At 46.3% G+C, this 19,294-nt stretch overlaps 1 protein-coding gene across 1 annotated transcript; it reads left to right on the forward strand.

The window, feature by feature from the left end:
- The first annotated feature begins 860 nt into the window (after positions 1-860).
- Positions 861-16,855, forward strand: bdl (borderless). The gene is made up of 9 exons (XM_089732171.1): positions 861-1,222; positions 12,602-12,833; positions 12,907-13,188; positions 13,257-13,447; positions 13,534-13,752; positions 13,838-14,066; positions 15,700-15,906; positions 15,985-16,224; positions 16,501-16,855. The coding sequence occupies exons 1-9, from the start codon at positions 1,025-1,027 to the stop codon at positions 16,695-16,697; spliced, it is 1,995 nt and encodes a 664-aa protein (XP_089588297.1). The 5' UTR covers positions 861-1,024; the 3' UTR covers positions 16,698-16,855.
- Positions 16,856-19,294: the final 2,439 nt, after the last annotated feature.

Raw genomic sequence — 19,294 nt, forward strand, 5'->3', positions numbered from 1 at the left:
CTGGCTAAAGCCAGGGAAATCACGTACGCATGAGTTCAGAAGTGTACGCCATGGCAGGAAAACAATTGGATGCAGACTGAAGCTTACCTATTTTTTTGTTTTTAGTTTTTTTTTTTCCCATGCTGATAGCCTTGAGAGGCTATTTCAGCTTCGCCCTAACGTTTGTAGGCGAGCTCACGGGCCTCAAACCGGAGAGTTGCTAACACTGACCCTAGCAAGAGCAGTGCTTCGCAGAATCTACCACCGGTTCGGAAACGCGACCCACTGAGAAGATCCGGCACTTACCAATTAGACCTTATCCCTTTTATTGCTTAAATTCAGACTTTATTTTTAAGAATGGTGACAGACCATATACCATTACAGTTAGAACGCTGGGATCTGGCATTGATCACTTATATTTTTAAAGTATTAAGAAACAAAGTTAGAACGGCGACACAGGCGACAAGCGCACGCTCTAAATAAGCAGGGTGACCAGTCACAAAGCCGCAAAATTTATAAAAGTACTACCAGTAGTACCTTCCTTTACTTTTACCTCCCTTTGCCCTTACCGCAAAATTTATATTTATAAAATAGAGGTACTACTGGTAGTACCTCCCTTTTATAAATTTTGCGGCTTCGGAAATGTAATCACAGAAAGTCTGCTGGTAGAGAAGACTAGGAGAGCACAATGAGTAATAGAAAGTCACAATTTACTTCGCATCAAATGTCACGTAGTCTACAAACTAGTACGGAGAGAACTGATAAATAAAGGGAGTAAACGCTCACACGCGGGAGCTTACTGCGCAATTGGAAAGGGCAAATTGAAAAATGAATGTGCGCGCTGCGTCAAACGATTGTCTGGAACGTCCAGCAGGAATCAGGCACTAGGTCGCAGCAGAAATTAAACTGGCTATTTATTTTGTAAAGAACGGAAAGAGGTCGAAGGAGAGATAAACGGCGCGCGCGCATTACCGACGCTTCCGGCGCGCGGTGCGCTCACAGACGCGCAGTCAGTCAGTCGCTGGGCGCGCGCGGACCGGCCAGCATGCGAGTACAGCTAGTGCCCGCCGCACTGGCGCTGATGGCGAGCGGCGCCGTGCTGTGGCCGCCGAGCCGCGCCTCGCTGCTGCCGCTCGAAGCAGAGCACCTGCACGCCTCCGTCGGCGGGTACGCCGTCATGAACTGCCATCTCGACTTCCCCTTCGGACACGAAATCCCCTATCGACTCCAGTGGGACAAGGATGTGAGTTCATTCTTTACCCCTATCGTTTGATCGAACTTCTAGTCTTACCCAATACCTATCTACACGTTCAGAAAGTAAGCTATAAAGACAATTAAAAAGTAAAAACAGTCAACAATTAACATAATATTTTTTATGTAAAGCCTATTTCAAATAAATTTACCTAATTATACAATTAGGAAAGACGCGTATGTCGGTCCCGCTTAGTTCTCCCGGACCACATGGACAGCGGGAGGCCTAATTCGACGCATTTATTGATATTATTATTTTGCTACCGCCTTCGCGGTTACTCTTCGTTTCGCTGGACCGGTAGGCGAAGCTCACGGGTCTACTTGGCCTGAGAGAATTTGCTGCCATTTGCCCTAGCAAGAGCAGTACTTCGTTGAATTTCACGTCATTACGGATCCTCCCAGTCCATTAACGGTGCTTTTAGGTACAAGCACCGGCACCGTCCTCGTCGAAACCGTCGCTTGCGACGAAGGGCTGGCTCGACGAGCGAATTAACCCATAGACACAGCCCACTGAGTTTCTCGCCGGATCTTCTCAGTAGGTCGCGTTTCCGATCTGGTGGTAGATTCTGCGAAGCACTGCTCTTGCTAGGGTCAGTATTAGCATCACTCCGGTTGAATCTACTACCGAATCGGAATCGCGACCCGTTGAGTAAGTAGATCCGGTGCGGGATTTAGTTTTGTCTTTAGGTTAATTATTATGAAAAAAGTAAACTGGAACATCTAAATCTTGAATAATGTTTGTGACACGCGAAAACCATTCCCTTGTATTGAAGTGGCGTGTGTTGTGTGGATAATAACACACACGATCCAATTTCTGTACACCTACTTACGTACATAAATTAACTGTATCCACTCGGCACATCGCTCGGCACATCGCTCGTTTTATTTGCAAATGAGCAGCCCAGTCTTTAACAACTTTTTTACAATTTAAGAAAGTAAATTGTGAATAAAGTAGGTAGGTACATGCTATATTTAGTTAGTTTGTTTCGCTAGTTCTTCTCAGGACTGATCGGCGGTCGCTGGCCCTATTTGTCCGTGGTGGTAGTCTGTTGTGACACGATCGATTGTTCTCAACCACAATTATTACTCACTAGCTATTGTCCGCGACTTCGTCTGCGTGGAATAGTTACTCTGGCATAATGCTAAATTTTACCCGCGACTTCATTTACGTAGAAAGTGAAAACATTTTTGAATAATAGAATGTTAAGGAGCAATTTAACTTGACTTGGACTTGAAAAAAAGAAGTTATCAATTCGACCATATTTTTTTTATCTATGTATGTTCACCGATTTTTCGAAAATACTTGAACCGATTCTGATAAAAAAAACGTTTTTTTGTTCTTTTTTTTTATCTTCCCGAATGGTCCTGTAATCATCAAGATCTGATGATGGGATCCTGGAGAAATCCAGAAAAATCTATAATTGTCAAAGCCTATCTTGAAGCAAATTGGGTGTTTCAATGTTGTAATGAATAACGTATTTGTTTGGATAGGGATTACTATAATCTTCATAAAAACACATTCACAAATAATGCTTTATTTTAGAACAAATTTGGTTAGCATAAAAAAAGTTATAGTGAGCCAACCTTAACATATAGACATATGCTGTCGCGGACTTTTTTTGAGATCTTTTAAAGGGAAGGAAGGAAGGGAACAACTCTGTCATACATTATTTTAGCGAAACTTTAACCGTTTCCGCAGCGCACGCAGCGGAAGCTCTCAATAAGGAAAAAAACCCGATTTTGAAACATTATTTATTGGTGCTCCACTTGTATTGTTCTTAGCGTGATGTTATGTAGCCTTCCTCAATAAATGGTCTATCTAACACTGAAATAATTTTTGAAATCGGACCAGTAGTTACTGAGATTAACGCGTTCAAACAAACAAACAAACTCTTCAGCTTTATAATATTAAATATTGTACACGACCCGGTCTGTATGGCTGTTTCCGAGTCGTGTAATAATGGTTTTCTGCTATCTGTTTGTGCGCTGGTAGAAGACGGCTGTTTCTTTCGATGGGTTTCGGCTTCTGTAGCGAGGTTTCACAGGTAACTGTCTGGTTCACTGGTAGCTGATTCACTGGTGGTTTTCTGATAACTGTACTATTGGAGAACTGCTGGTAACTGTTTCTGTCTTGCTAATGTTTCTTTGTCGGAGAGCTTCTGAGAACTGTTTCTGTCTTGATGATCTGCTGAGAACTGTTTCTATCTTGCTGATGGTTCTTTGTCGAAGATTCACTGGGAACTGTTTTTGCCTATAAATGGCCATCCTTTTATATTTATTTCAGTACCCCATCTCGCGACGCGCTATCGACGTGCCACTTTTGGAGGGTCCCTTGATCTGTATGTTACCGTAGTGAAAGCGCTCCACGAATTGTTCCTATTGGTCTATTCACATTCTCTGATCTGATACACTAACATATTGCATATTAAATAATTTAAGATTATACATTTTTGTTACATAATTACTTATTAACTATATTATTTCTATTTGTTTGATAAAATCCTATTTCGTCCTGCACATTACTCCCGCCGTGCGAGTCCGTCGCATTATTCTCGGTGCAGGATGGTCTTCTTCGATGGGCAGGCAGGATCAGTAGTTTTTTTTACTGGTCTCCGTAGAACTTGGTTTTGATGTCTACGGTGCGCCCCTCGTTGTCGGGACCTGGATATGTTGCTATCACTTCTCCCTCGCATGCCTGTATTTCGTGACTGGCACTTCCACTTTTCATGGCGACGCCTCGGCCATGAGGCTCCCGCCGGTGCTGCAGCTGCTATATTTACTTCACCCGTCGGTTCTGTAGTTTCTGACGCCGATTCCGTCGGCCAGGAGTCCTCTCGTTGGCGTAGGAATTCTGTCCCTCTGAACCATCTATGTTCATTTTGGTATGGCATTGGGACGTTTCGGGTCACGTCGTCGGCTAAGTTGTGCTTCGTGGGAAACCATCGCCTCCCGTTTATTGTTGAACTGTCCTCTATAGCTGTCAGGCGTTGGGTAACGTACGGTTTGTACGAGCGTGATCCCGTTCTTGTCCATCTCAACACTATCTTACTGTCGGTCCAGAAGGTCTTCGAGGTCGGCTTTCTTTCGTGTTTTCGACGAAAGTCTGTAGTTATGTGCACTGCAACTTTTAAACCTTTAAAACTGTCTAAGAAGTCGTCTTCGTAGTGTCTGTTCTGTACTGCGACTGCCGCCTCCGGGTGCGTGGCTTCTTGTTTCTGGGCGGTCAAGTTCTTTACATATATTGCTGTGGAAGGAGAACTTGACGCCCCGAAGATCAACGAGGTCATTCTGTTTTCTTCTGGGGGCTTGTCATCTCGCTGATCTTTGCGCCAGAGATAACGGAGCGCGTCTCTGTCTTCAGGTCTCAATTTTACTTGTATGAACATCTCTTTGATGTCTGCTATTACTGTTATATTATGCTGTCTGAATCGCATTATCACTCCTGGTAGTGATTGGAGTAGGTCCGGTGCCTTAAGCAGCATATCATTTAAAGCTACCCCTCTTGTTCTGGCGGCGGCGTCGTGGACAACTCGGAGTTTTTCCGGCTTCAGAGGGTTCACGACGGCGAAGTGAGGTAGATACCACGTTCTGTTCTCTGTTTTTGTTTTCGGAGCGAGCTCGGCGTAGCGTTTCGCGACGAGTGCTTCCATCTGTTCTGTGTATTTCTGTTTCAGTTCCGGATTACGATCAAGTTTGTTTTCTATATTTATCAGTCGTTTTAACGAGTTATTGTAGTTGTCTGGTAGACTGACATTATCTGTTTTCCAGAGCAGAGCAGTTTCGTATCTTCCATCTGTTGTGTGGACTGTATTGCTGTTGAGGATGCGAAGCGCCTGTTCCTCTGGGTCTGTTTTTGGTCTTCTTGGTGTGATGCATAGCGCATCCATAGCGAAATACTGTTTTACTAGATTTTCTATTTCATCATCTTCCTGGGTTTCGCTAGCATGATTTATGTAGTTTATGTGGTGGCCTAGGGTACGAGTGCGACCTCCATGCAGTACCCAGCCTAGAGGTGTCAGTGACGCTATTGGCTGATTCCTGTTGCCTCGTCTAACTTTTGAAGCTAGTAACATGTGCCAGTTGTCTTGGCCAATCAGGATTCCAGGTTTCGCGTTCTCGTACGTGATGATGTCACTGATGTCTCGTAGGTGCGAATACTCATCTATCTGTTCCTTTGGTATTTTTTGTGCTGTTACTTGTAGGTCGTTAACTGTTCTCGCTTGTATTATTTCTTTTCGACTGTTAAGGCCTCTGAGCGTGAGGTTGACTCTTCTTGACCTTGTTTCCATTGATTTTATGTTGTTAATCGCCTGTATGTGTAACGGATCGATTGGTCCTGTTATTCCAGTCTTCTTGCAAATGATTTCGTCTATGAGTGTCACCGTTGATCCATCGTCAAGCAGCGCGTATGTATCAACCGTGCCTATCGGTCCTTGTACTTGGACTGGGATTATTTTCAAATAGGACTGTTTCTGTTTTCCGGTCCAAGCGGAATTAATGTTCTCTGTTGTTTCCTTGTCACTGTTGTCTGTTTTTTCAATTTTTCTGTCGAAGTGTAGCATCTTGTTGTGAGTATATTTGCAATTATTAATGCCACACGTCTTCGGTTTACAGTGGTGGGTTTTATTTCTATACTTGAGACATCGGAAACACAGGTGTTTATTCTTAGCGATGTCCCATCTTGTGTTTGAGTCTGCCTTCTTGAATATGTAGCAGTCTGTTGTGGTGTGTTCAGTGTTGCTACATACCGGACATTTAGCTCGTGATGGCTTCTCACTGACTAAGTGAACGCTCTGTGCGCGTCTGTTATGTTGTGCGGGCTGCGAGTAGTGGCCCGCCTGTTCAGGCTGTGCATAAGGGCTGCACAGTTCGGCTTCTCTTTTCATGAATTTTTCAAATTTAATTAGATCCGGATCCTCCTTCGGTTGTACCGCGGTGAAGTCGTAGTATCGGTAACGTAGTGTTGGTGTGAGTTTTTCTAACATTGTTTTGGTAGTTTCCGGATTATATAAGTAATGTGTGCAATTTAATGCACGAAGCGTAGCTACGGCGTTGGTCACCTTACTGGAGAATATACAAATGTCTCTTGGTGTTTCTGTTAGTCTTGGCAGAGCTCGTAGCGTGTCTAACTCCGTTATGGCTATCGTTTCCGGTCTTCCGAATCGCGCTTCTAGACTTCTTATGACGTCGGACGGATCAGCATTTGTTATAAGTAATCCGTCAACGGCTTCCTTTGCCCTTCCTTTCAGGTTCCTTCTGAGTCTGTTTATATTTTCTGTTTTTGTAAAGGAGTTCATTGTCTCGTGATAGGCTGCGCGAAAGGATAGCCAGTCTTGGTGATTGCCGTTAAAGAATGGCAACTCTGTGTATCTTGGTTCGCGTGCGGCTTTGACGGCGAGTGTTATTGCTGCGGTTAGATCTGAGAAGTCTTGTTTGTCGCAGGCTCCCGCCGGTGTTTCCTTATGTCGGTCGTGATTTTCCGTTTTTGTGGGTTGGGTTTCCAACCACGTGCCCACTCTTTCGTCGAGTTCTGACTTACTGTATTCTGATTCGCTGTTTTCGTCATCAGATCCAGCTTCGAGCGTGGCCAATCGGGCGGCTGCTAACTCCACCTGTAGGCGGGCGAGCTCTTCTCTAGCTTTGGCTATCTTCTGTTCTTTTCTGTTTCGCGACCGGTCAGTTTTGACTGTACCGGCGCCCTGTTTTGTTGGCACGTCATTCTGTTTGGCTATATACTGTTTGACGGCCTCTGTTTTTGAGTTCCCAGGTTTCTCTGCGACTTTCGTCGTGGCTTCTGTGTTGGCTGTTGCGCACGATGATTCTGTTGTGGGGGCTACCAGACTCATGACGGTATTCGCGGTTGTTTCTGTCCACACGCTCTGTGTTGTAGCTGTGGTTTCTGAGGGCGGCGACTGTTTTGTTTCGATCCGTCCTCTTCCTGTTGACCGCGTTATCGGCATTGTTCCAGTTTCCTTTTCAAAACGTATCCTCTACCCGGCTCGAGAGAATAATGAAATGTGTCCTCTATCCGGCTCGAATGGACCATGAAATGTACACGACCCGGTCTGTATGGCTGTTTCCGAGTCGTGTAATAATGGTTTTTGCTGTCTGTTTGTGCGCTGGTAGAAGACGGCTGTTTCTTTCGATGGGTTTCGGCTTCTGTAGCGAGGTTTCACAGGTAACTGTCTGGTTCACTGGTAGCTGATTCACTGGTGGTTTTCTGATAACTGTACTATTGGAGAACTGCTGGTAACTGTTTCTGTCTTGCTAATGTTTCTTTGTCGGAGAGCTTCTGAGAACTGTTTCTGTCTTGATGATCTGCTGAGAACTGTTTCTATCTTGCTGATGGTTCTTTGTCGAAGATTCACTGGGAACTAGACATGCGTAGTTCCGGACCGAAATAGTTCCTGGAACTATGTCCTCATATGGAACTATATCATTCAATCCGAGTTGTCAAAATTAACATGTTCAGACAGTTCCATTTCCATTCCAAGTGTACTGTTATACAGGAACTACGAACGCGTTTAACATGACGGACATGCGGACATGATTAGAGCATAGGTATCGCGCGGCGCGGAGGCGTGGCGCGGCGAGTCCACCCGAATGAGTCCCGAAGCGACACGAGTCCACGTAAAGAGATAAGGCGAAATATGGCGCTAATACGAGGGAGTGAGATGGAGCGAGTGCATGCAACTGCGTGTGGAGTTCTTTCACATTACATTTTTATGAATATTGAAGTTATGTTCTACGACCTACGTGTTACAGTCGATAGTTGAATGAATTAAAATGTTTTGCTTAGGATTTTGACCTTGACCATGCATCATTCTTACGAGCACTTAACCTTAAGTGTTTGTAGACCATTTCTTAGAAAATCATAATAAAAAATTAGAGAATTTTAAAACATTCACCACTTTCGCTAGTTTTGTTAGCTACATTACGTAATGAAAATAAAATATATTGTTATCTCGGTTATGGGAAAAAGGTTGTAAAGCTAAAACGAGCTCAATATGTTGTATATCAGAATAACGTGGTATTTTAATAGACAATTGATAGGTTATAGTTTCCGGTGCATCGTACAATACATTGAAAAATAATGAAAGTAGTAGACTAATTGAAATTATGACAAAGTGGAATAGTACATTAATAAATTATGAAACAAACTAACAATGAACCTAAAATTAAAAACCTTACAAAATAATAATTATAGTAATAATTGCCATCAGCGGCAATTTATTTTTATAGTGTTTTTAAAAAATTGTATTATAATACCTTTTTTGAAAAATATTGTGTAATTAATGATAATTTAATACGTGATTCGCTACACTACAAACAGCTACTAGACTTAACATGTCCGCGGAACTAAACGGCTACAAACAGCTACCAGACTTAATATGTCCGCGGAACTGAGCAGCTACAAACAGCTACTAGACTTAACATGTCCGCGGAATTAAACAGTTCCGCGGACATGTTTACTGGAACTAGTTCCGACACTCTAAAGAACGATGTCATGTTCAATCCTTTTCCGAACATGATTAGCGCACGTCTACTGGGAACTGTTTTTGCCTATAAATGGCCATCCTTTTATATTTATTTCAGTACCCCATCTCGCGACGCGCTATCGACGTGCCACTTTTGGAGGGTCCCTTGATCTGTATGTTACCGTAGTGAAAGCGCTCCACGAATTGTTCCTATTGGTCTATTCACATTCTCTGATCTGATACACTAACATATTGCATATTAAATAATTTAAGATTATACATTTTTGTTACATAATTACTTATTAACTATATTATTTCTATTTGTTTGATAAAATCCTATTTCGTCCTGCACAAATATAGTATAGATTATATTTGTTATGTAGGTACCTACGTGAAATGTATTGATAACTAGCCAGCAGTTACTGTTCTAACTATAAGCGGTAATAATTATGTATTAAGTAGTTCTTCGTTATATTAAGGCAGCAGGTTTTTTTTTTTTATTGCTTAGATGGATGGACGAGCTCTCAGCCCACCTGGTGTTAAGTGATTACTGGAGCCCATAGACATCTACAACGTAGATGCGCCACCCACCTCGAGATATAAGTCCTAATATCTCAGTATAGTTACAACGGCTGCCCCACCCTTCGAACCGAAACGCATTACTGCTTCACGGCGGAAATAGGCAGGGTGGTGGCGCCTACCCGTGCGGACTCACAAGAGGTATATAACTACTTGATGAAATTCAACAAATAGTCACTCTTATATATAGCAGAAAAGCGGGCTAGTTTATTTATTAATGAATGTTCTTGAATAACGTAAAAAAGGTTTAAATTCGTTGGACTTATAATAGTTAACTATTATAGTAATATGAACGTTAAGGAAACAGTTAATTTTAACTAATTATAGTATTGTTGCCCCGATATATATAATTATATTAAAATAATTGGGTAAGAGAATGAGTCGTGACAAACAGATTACCAAGGCGACAGGAAGACGACATTAATTAGCGCTTGATATTAACGCTTTATACGAGTAGTATAGGACGGATTGTAGGTACGTGTCACACCGCGTGACTATACCGCCGCCACCCCCCGCCACCCCCCGCCACCCCCGCCAGCACCCGGGGCTCCGCAGACACCGCCCGTCTTGATGACCGAGGTTGTATTGATCAAGTTTGTTTCAGTGGGCAGTTCGAGTACCAGTACGGGGTGTATTTGGTTGTTCATTGTTGACTAACTGTATTTTTTTTGTATCAAGTTGAATCCAGTGCGGTTCGAAGGTAATAAATACTCTACGGTTGTACCTGCGCCCGGTGTGAGACCGCAGAGCAAGTTCGGACGCAGGCCTCGCCTCATTGTGTGGTCGGACAATAGGCGGCGCTCCCGTCTTACATCATCCATCGGCAATCTGACCTCTGCTTCAAATGTACCTACATATTAACACAACATTTATTGTATACCTATAGGTAAAAATGTCACCAATACATATCTATCAAACATGCTCCCTCTACTACCACTTCCAAAAATAAGACTACAGTTCTGAGAACAAAGATCGAAAGAAACTCAGCGGGTTAATAATTAAAACCGCTACCTATTATGGTTTAATTTCACGTTTTTTATTGTCAATATATTATTTCCGACGTTTAGAAAGTTATACAGTTTTCGTGGTCACGGACAACTTAGTAGTTTTTATTTAAATATATTTTCTTATTAGGTATGTGCATTTCTTATTTTACTTAAATATAGGAAAAACGGCATTATTAACACAATCGTCAGACATCATAGGGGCGAATAGGTGATCGACTTAAGAGAGATATTGAGTACACAAAACACGCTTGTCTTAGACCAATTTAGCAATCTTCTCTTGACGTTAGCAAACGAAAGCAAATGACAGTTCCTGGGATGCTCCTCGGTTTCCTAACACTTCAAGCACATTTCAGTTATTTGATTATTCGAACACAATTCGTTGATCTGGAAATATTCTAAAATATTACTTTCTTGTGTAATAATCAATATTATCGAAGAAATGATATTATGTATTACGTATGTAGCTTTGTGCTACACGCCACCGCGCCACCATGTCCAACTCTCCCTAAAGGCAACAGAGCAAGAAACTTGACGAGAGAATGGAAAATGAATACTTATTGCCACGGATGACGGACCTCAAGTAATGATAAAAAATTCAATCGACAACACATTCGTTACCCCGCCCTTCTACAAATATTTGAATAAACGATCATCCAGGGATCGTCTCTGTACAAGGCGTAGGTCCAGCATGCGGTCGCGTGTGGTCAGCGCCGTGGGTCGCGGCGAAGTCGGCGAGAGGAAGTTCATCAAGTGGCTCTGCTTGGTCTATAAATAGTGAACGTCTAAATGTTGTTATTCGTCTGAGTGGAGCGCCGCGGAGAGCGAGCGAGCTGGAGATCCGCATTGCATAATTAAGGTCGTCGCATTATCTCAGTTAACCGCAATGAGTGCTCCATTACAAGATGCTCTGCGACCCACACACGCGCGCCCCCTCCCCGCGTGCCTGCGCCGTCGCTGGAGTGACGCGGGCGTCATCGGGCCTAGTCATCCTCGTGTCACTTGTCGCCCGCATCATCATCGTCTAATCAAACTTTCCCTGGTTCACGCTCGCATCAACCCACGCAACATAAGGCGCTTTACAGGAGCGTTGTTTGAGATTAAAACCTGCCGTTCATCAGAGTACTGAGGACTGATGCTGATGCCTCCTTCAGGTTTTAATTATAACTTGGAGACAAAAAATGTGCACAAAACATCCTAGTTGATTATTATTTCGATGGTGATATATTTAATAGTAGGTACTTTTTTTTCTTAAATCTATGTTTGAATTAATCTCTTTAACTTCAGTAGGTATACCAGTTACTAGCACGTGGTGTAGCTTACGACAGAGATAGCTTTGTCAAGTCAAGCTTTCGGAGAAACCATTCCGGCAGGTCAAACTCTTTTATCATAATGAGGTGAAATATAGGCCGTATCACAGATCAGCCACGCGTCTTATACGGTTGAATGACTCGTGGAATGGTGCTACGCCTATCAGCTACCACTCTAGTATCGCTTACCGTCAGGTGGACAATGTGGCTCGCAAGGGCAGAAAATAAGATAAATAAGATTAATCGGATGAATGGGGCGCGACGGAGTCCCGGTCGCGATGGAGCCCCGGTCGCGGTGGCGCCTGTGTCCTAGTCGTATGACGGAATGAACCATATTTTCAATACGCTTTTATTAGTTTCACCATTATCTATGCAACCTAATTATCACTAACTTTACGGCATCCGATTAACTTGAGAAAAAATAAATTTGTAACTATTGGACAATTCTTGTTACTGATTAGTTAAATTGTAAATAAAGGTTTATTTTTTATTGCTTAGATGGATGGACGAGCTCACAGCCCACCTGATGTTAAGTGGTTACTGGAGCCCATAGACATCTACAACGTAAGTGCGCCACCCACCTCGCGACACAAGTTCTAAGATCTCAGTATAGTTACAACGGCTACCCCACCCTTCGAACCGAAACGCATTACTGCTTCACGGCGGAAATAGGCGGGGTGGTGGTACATACCCGTGCGGACTCCCAAGAGGTCCTACCACCAGTGATTACGCAAATTATAATTTTGCGGGTTTGATTTTCATTACACGATGTTATTCCTTCACCGTGGAAGTCAATCGTGAACATTTGTTGAGTACGTATTTCATTAGAAAAATTGGTACCCGCCTGCGGATTCGAACACCGGTGCATCGCTACATACGAATGCACCGGAAGTCTCATCCTATAGGCCACGACGACTACTAGGTGTTAATATATTGAAAAACTAGTAAGTAATCTGTCGAATTGATCAGTGTGCCTACTACGTATCTACGTTTTATTCAGGGAGAGACGATATTCTCGTGGTACAGCACGGAGGGTCGCGCGCAGACTGCGGACCGGTGGGGCGGGCGCGTGCGTCGCGTGGACGGGGAGGTGCTCGGCCTCGGGCGCGGCTCCATCAACGTGACGGCCGTGCGCGAGACCGACGCCGGCCTCTACCGCTGTCTCGTCCTCTTCCCCAACCGCACCCCACCCGCGCGCAACAACGGGACTTACTACCGCCTCGAGGTGGACGGTGAGTCGATCGCGCCACCAACGCCCCCTCGCCTCAAGCACCGCGCCTCGACTGAGTCCGCTCCGCTCGTCAGGTGGGAACCTGATAGTCACGCCGCCCATGAACGTCACGGTGCTGGAGACCGAGCGCGCCGAGCTCGAGTGCCTACCCAAGGACCCGCAGTCGGCGGTCGAGTGGTACAGGCAGGGCGCCCAGCTGAACCAGCTGCCGGAGCTCGCGGCGCGTTCCGAGGTCGCTGCTAACGGCAGTCTCGTCGTGCGCGTCACGACCAGCTCCGATCCTGGCGAGTACGAGTGTCGTGTGAGCTCTCCCGACGGTCACATTCAAAGCGCCAGCGCCTTCCTCGATGTCCACTGTGAGTATTCAAACATATTTCGCACACATTTCTGCATTGTCTTCATTTCGAATTCTTCTTTTGTTTAGACAAAGCCAAAGTAGTGTACTCACCGAAGGAACGACATTTCCCGTTCGGCAAGCCGGCCAGTCTCGACTGCCACTTCAGTGCCAACCCTCCTTTGACGAACTTGCGCTGGGAAAAAGATGGATTTCTGTTCGATCCCTATAACGTCCAAGGTGTGTTCTACAGCAGGAATGGTAGTCTGCTCTTCAACCAAGTGAGTGTTTGTCGGGAATTGAGCACGATCTGTCCTGCTGGCACGAGTCTGCTGGTCTGTTTGACGTTGTGTTGCGGTCGCTGCAGGTGGACGAGACGCACGAGGGCGTGTACTCGTGCACTCCGTACAACGCGCTGGGCACGGAGGGCCCGTCCGCGGGCGTGAGGGTGCGCGTGCAACGACCGCCGGCGTTTGCCGCACGCCCTCTGCCCCTCTACGTGGCGCGTCTCGGGGCCACGCTCTCGCTGCCCTGCAAGGTGGCGGTCCATCAACACAACGACCCTCCGCTCCTCCGCTGGACTAGAGTCAGTCGCTTTATTTACACGGATGTGGTGTAAAGCTACTTTCTAAACGGAGTAGGTACTAATGATGAACATACTTGGTTCACAGAAAGACGGTAGCTCCCTGCCCGAGGGCCGGCACTCGGTGGACGAGGGCAACCTGACCGTGGTGGACGTGGCGGAGGAGGACCGCGGAGTCTACGTGTGCACCGTCAGCAACGAGGCCGCCTCCGTGAGCGTGGAGACCGAACTCCTCGTCGAGAATGTGCCTCCTCGGGCCCCGTACAACCTAACCGCAGCGCCGTCCAACGACTCCATACATCTCACCTGGGTGCCCGGTCAGTCCGTCCTCAGACGCTCTCACTGATTCTACTCAATTATTTATGTATTTATTTAAAGTTCACAACCACCATCGATCGGCATTTTACAAACCAATTATGTTGAATTTGTAAAAGACTCAGTGATATATCGTTGGAGGCGTAATATAGTTCTCAAAATAGAAGTATGGCGAAAACATACATTCACTTATATTACTTAATTAAGTCTTATAGAACAAAAAAAAGAAGAGAGCAAAAAAAAAACACTAAACTAAGCACTAAATCTATATATACCTCTTCCTTCCTATTCGTACACTATTGACAGAGTGGTCGTGGTCATGCATCAATCGGATCCTGCGATACCGTTGCTCTCGCGATGCGATGCCATGTGGCACGGTGTTTCGCAGAGTGAGAGCAATCATTTATGTTGGAGTGAGTCATTGATTTTATGAGGTTGGTCCATCGTGTTGGAGATCGTCCGCGAGATCTTTTGCCCTCGAATTTCCCTTGCACCACCAACCGCTCAATGGAGTCCTCATTACGAGTGATGTGTCCGAAGAACTTGAGGATTCGTATTTGGACTATTGACGATAGTCTCACCTTGATGTTGAGCTCTTTCAGGATCGAAATGCTGGTACGGTGCGCGGTCCACGGAATTCTGAGGAGACGTGGAGACTATATATAGGTACCTATGCAAAGCAAATATATTAATGGACGTATGTTCATCTAAAATTATATATAAAGCTTTCTGAATCTTCAAAGGGTTTTATGTTTTAACATAAAGTTTATTATAACGGAACCAAATATCCGAACGTGCGATACCGCCCCCGCCGCGCCGCCCCCTACCCCCCGCTGAGACAGAGCCCTCGGCGCGCGCGACGACGACCGCCAAAATATAGTCAGTCTTAGTTTATCTGCACGGTTCTCAACTCATTTTGTATTTTATTTTATTTTAGTTATTGTGTCGCTTTTATATTAAAACCTCATACAAATCAGTGTAAACATCATTTCCATATCTTCTTCGCAAACAGCACGGAACAACGAACTCACAAAAACTCACAAAACCCCCACCCGTCGGACTTTTAGTGTTAAATTATCTTTTTTTGTTTGTTCTTATTTATTTATTATATGAGGGATTACTGGTGGCCCGGAGGCCTTTCCAGTTTCACCAGGACAGGTGGGCTAGCCAGGAGGAGTGGGATTAGCTAACAGCTACCCGAGCGCCTCCGAAGGAGACTTAAAAACTCAGAGCAGCTGCTTCGCGAATGAATCTACTACCGGAGCGGAATGGCGACCCGCTGAGAAGATCCGACGAGAAAGTCAGTGGGCCAACGTAGGGGGTAGGTTGCATGTCGAACTCTTTGCGGAGTTCGACATGTATTGTTACCGGGGTCCCTAAGTCTGCTTCTAGTGTTAGAGCTGAAGGCCTCTAATGCAAGGGTTATTTATCTGACGTTAACAGGCTCCTGCGTGATCCGGGTTCTGTAAGTAGTCAGCGGCGGCAACGATAAGGCTATGCATAGCCTATGCCTATCTAACTATGAATTTGTATTTTTTTTTGGACGTGTCGGAATATTTCTGTGTATGGAAATATTGAAGTAGTAAAGAAGAGCGGAACATCGGTACAGTAGTGTTTCTGATCTGTTCGTCACAGGCCACAACGGTCTCGACGTCGACTACAACGTGTGGTACCGCGAGCGCACCGTCAGCGAGTGGCGCACCATGAAGATACTGACGCGGGGGCTGACCGAGGCGACGCTCGTCGGACTGCGCCCCGCCACCGAGTACGAGCTGCGGGTGCTCTCCCAAGACCTCATCGGAGACGGGCTCTTCAGCAAACCGATCTTCGTGCGAACCTTTGGTAAGAACCCCTATTAGACCAACAACCCTACGAATGACGTCGTCGATTGTAGCTCACTGATGTCGTTCCTCGTTGTAGGCTCCGAATTCAACGAAAAGTCCGAGTACGCTCCAGTGGCGGCCGTCACCGACAGCTCGGGCACAGTACCCCTCGAGGGAGAAGAGTTGGAGGTGTCGGTGCGACTGATCGACGAGGGGGCGCTGGTCCGCTGGGCGCGCGACGTGGAGGACGACACGGGCTGCACGCTGCGCTGGTACCTCGACCAGGGCGCGCCGCGACTGCTCGCCACGCTGCGCACCCACGAGGACTACGCGCTCGGTGAGTCAACCTACGCGCGCCGGTACGTGAGCACGACAGCCGCCAGCTGCCAGTCGTGGTGCGCTTATGTGCTACTTGTACCAACGCTAGCCCCGACATGTGCACACGCAAGAATTATATCTGTACGCAGTGAGTCCACTGAGTAGCATCAACTCGTTGAGTTTGACGCCGTCTTCGAGTCTACTCGGGTGTGCTGGTGAGCTGCTAGGTCGCCGGGACGAATGCATGGGTCCTTCGTGTTGTCGCTAAGCGTGTTGTTTGTCGTGTTGCGTGCAGTGCGCGAGGTGGAGGAGGGCGCGCGGTACCGGGCGCGCGTGGAGTGCGCGAGCGGCGCGCGGGGCGGCGCGGGGCTGGCGGTGCCGCAGTACGCGCGGCTGCGGGGCGCGGCGCTGGGCTGCGCGGGCGGCGCCGTGCTGCTGGGGGCGGCGGCGCTGCTGCTGTACGCGTGCCGCCACCGCCTGTGCGCGCGCTGACCGGCCCCCTCGGCTCGCGCTGTGACTAACTTTCCATACAAATGTAAAACTTATAAAAACTAAGTTTACGTAGTGAATGATTTGTTTTTTTTTAATGTGTCAAAAAAGTGTGGTAATTGAATGTTGAAAATGTGATCATTAAAATCAATAAATTCAGATATCGTATATTTTTCATTTTCATATTGCTAACCTGTAAAAACAATCCAAATGCTTAAAAACGAAATTCGTTTGGCGAAAGACCCGGTTAGCGCCCGATCGGACGCTGCAAACTTCACATTTCAATTCATCTAATCACGCTATTTTGTAGGACGTATGCGTGCAACCTCATTGTCGAGAAGTAAGTACCTACTAGTTTTGCAGCATTCATACATACCAACCTACGAAACCACTTTTGAGAGAATCTCTTTTGTTGAAATATGACTCTGACGATGAACAGATAAACAGAACAAAAAACAGAAAAAGAACCGCCTCGCCTACATACATACATATGTGTACGTAGGGCGCTCGACGCCTCCGATGCAACACGATATTATGTGTGTATAATATAGATAACTAATGATGTAATAAGGAATTAAGTGGCTAAATTAACTGACACTCGAATGCGTTTCATTTCGCTCTGAAGTCAGGGAGCTCTAGGGAAGAATTTACAAAGCGATCATTAGAGCTGTCCTGCTGGATGGATCTGAGTGTTGCGCGACGAAAGTCAAGCACGAACGAGGAGTGCACGCGGCAGAGATGCGAATGTTGAGATGGATGTGTGGAGTGACAAGAATGGACAAGATAAGGAATGAGTATATCAGAGAAGTGTGAAAGTAGCCCCGGTAATCTACAAATTAAAGGGAGGACGGTTAGCGTGGTATGGACATGTGATGCGTAGAGAGAAGATGCTTTTTTTTTATGATTGAAGGATTACTGGTGGCCCGGAGGCCTTTCCAGTTTCACCAGGACAGTTGGGCGAGCAAAGGCTCAGCCAGGAGGGGTGGGATTTGCTAACGGCTACCCGAGCGCCTCCGAAGGAGACCCAACAACTCAAGAGTAGCTGCTTCGCGAATGAATCTACTACCGGATCGGAATCGCGACCCGCTGAGAAGATCCGGCGAGAACTCAGCGAGCTGATTCATGGGTTAGGTTGCACGGCGAACTCTTTGTCGAGTTCGACGAGTACGGTTACCGAGGTCCCTAAGCCTGCTCCTAGAGCTGAAGGCGTCTAGTGCAAAGGTTATTGGATCTGATGGATCCATAAGGACGTGTCTAGGGCGTCGACGGTGACTGGCTCCTGCATGATCAGGATTCGGGGAGTAGTCAGCGGCGGCAACGATAAGGCGATTATCATGACGCATAGCCTTATCGAAGTACCGTTCCGACGCTGACTTCATGTATTTCTGTATAGATTCGAGGCCCAGGTCGTCGTGTAGGTCAACGTTCCTCACGAACCACGGAGCTCCGACGGCTAACCTGCAAAAGCGGGATTGTAGAGATTGAAGGGTGTCTATGTGTGTGCGGGCCGCGTGAGCGAACACCACACTCGCTTAAGTCATGACGGGCCTTATGCAAGTTTTGTAAAGTGTCACCTTGTTCCGAAGGGACATTTTACTCCGCTTACAGATCAGGGGGTAGAGTCTACCGAGAATAAACGCGGCACGGTCACGGACTGATTTTATATGCGGGCGGAATGTCATCGATGCATCCAGGGTAACGCCCAGGTACTTGACCTTCCTGGCCCAGGGTATGGATTGACTAAAGAGAATAATCGGGGGTGTGAGATTCCTCCTCCTAATACGGGAGGAAATCCGTGTGGAGCTTCCCCTCTGAAATAACACCGCAGTACTTTTCGCTGGGTTGATGTCTATGCGCCATTTTCGGAACCACTGTCCTAGGGCTAGGGCTGCGCTCTGAAGCTTCTTCGCGATTAGGGACTTGTTTCTACTGGAATAGTAAACAGTCGTGTCGTCGGCGAATAAAGCTAAATGGGTCGGCGGCGACCGGGAATATCGTTAACGAATAAGCTAAATAGGAGGGGTGAGAGGACAGAGCCTTGCGGGACTTCAGCTGTGAAGGTCGTGGGGAGAGCGGGTTCCCTCGACTCGATATCGAAAAGAGCGGTTCGACAAGAAGTCCCATATGATGAGCACGAGACTATCCGGCACCCCATGTTGAATAGTTTGAAAATCAACCGTGTGCCAGACTTTGTCGAACGCTTTTGCGACGTCGAAGAAGAGAGCTCCCGTGTATAACGGTTTTGGTCGATTAAGCCCACAAGAATGTGCTCCGTGAGGCGGTGCACCTGTTGAACGCATGAGTGATTTGTACGGAATCCGAATTGTTCATCGATGAGAATGCCCTTGGATGAGACGAAGTCTCTGAGGCGTTTGTAGAGCAGACGCTCATACAGTTTGCCTAGAGACATGAGGAGGCTAATCGGGCGGTAGCTTGTCGGATGATTTTTTGGTTTACCGGGTTTATGTATGCCGATAACGTCCGCTTCTTTCCACACCGCGGGAAAGATACAGTTCGCCATAGCGCATTGAAAATAGATGCCAACATCACGATGAGTTGGACGGGTAGAAGTTTAATAACGCGGTTGGATATACCGTCGG

The sequence above is a fragment of the Bombyx mandarina genome, chromosome 12, assembly GCF_030267445.1.
Source record: "Bombyx mandarina strain Sakado chromosome 12, ASM3026744v2".
Classification (NCBI taxonomy): Eukaryota; Metazoa; Arthropoda; class Insecta; order Lepidoptera; family Bombycidae; genus Bombyx; species Bombyx mandarina.

Excerpts from the sequence above, each read along its gene's own strand:
- bdl (XM_089732171.1), top strand. The coding sequence starts at position 1,025 with ATGCGAGTACAGCTAGTGCCCGCCGCACTGGCGCTGATGGCGAGCGGC. Across the intron at positions 13,189-13,256 it reads CGCCTTCCTCGATGTCCACT|ACAAAGCCAAAGTAGTGTAC; the intron begins GTGAGTATTCAA and ends TCTTTTGTTTAG. Across the intron at positions 13,753-13,837 it reads CGCTCCTCCGCTGGACTAGA|AAAGACGGTAGCTCCCTGCC; the intron begins GTCAGTCGCTTT and ends CTTGGTTCACAG.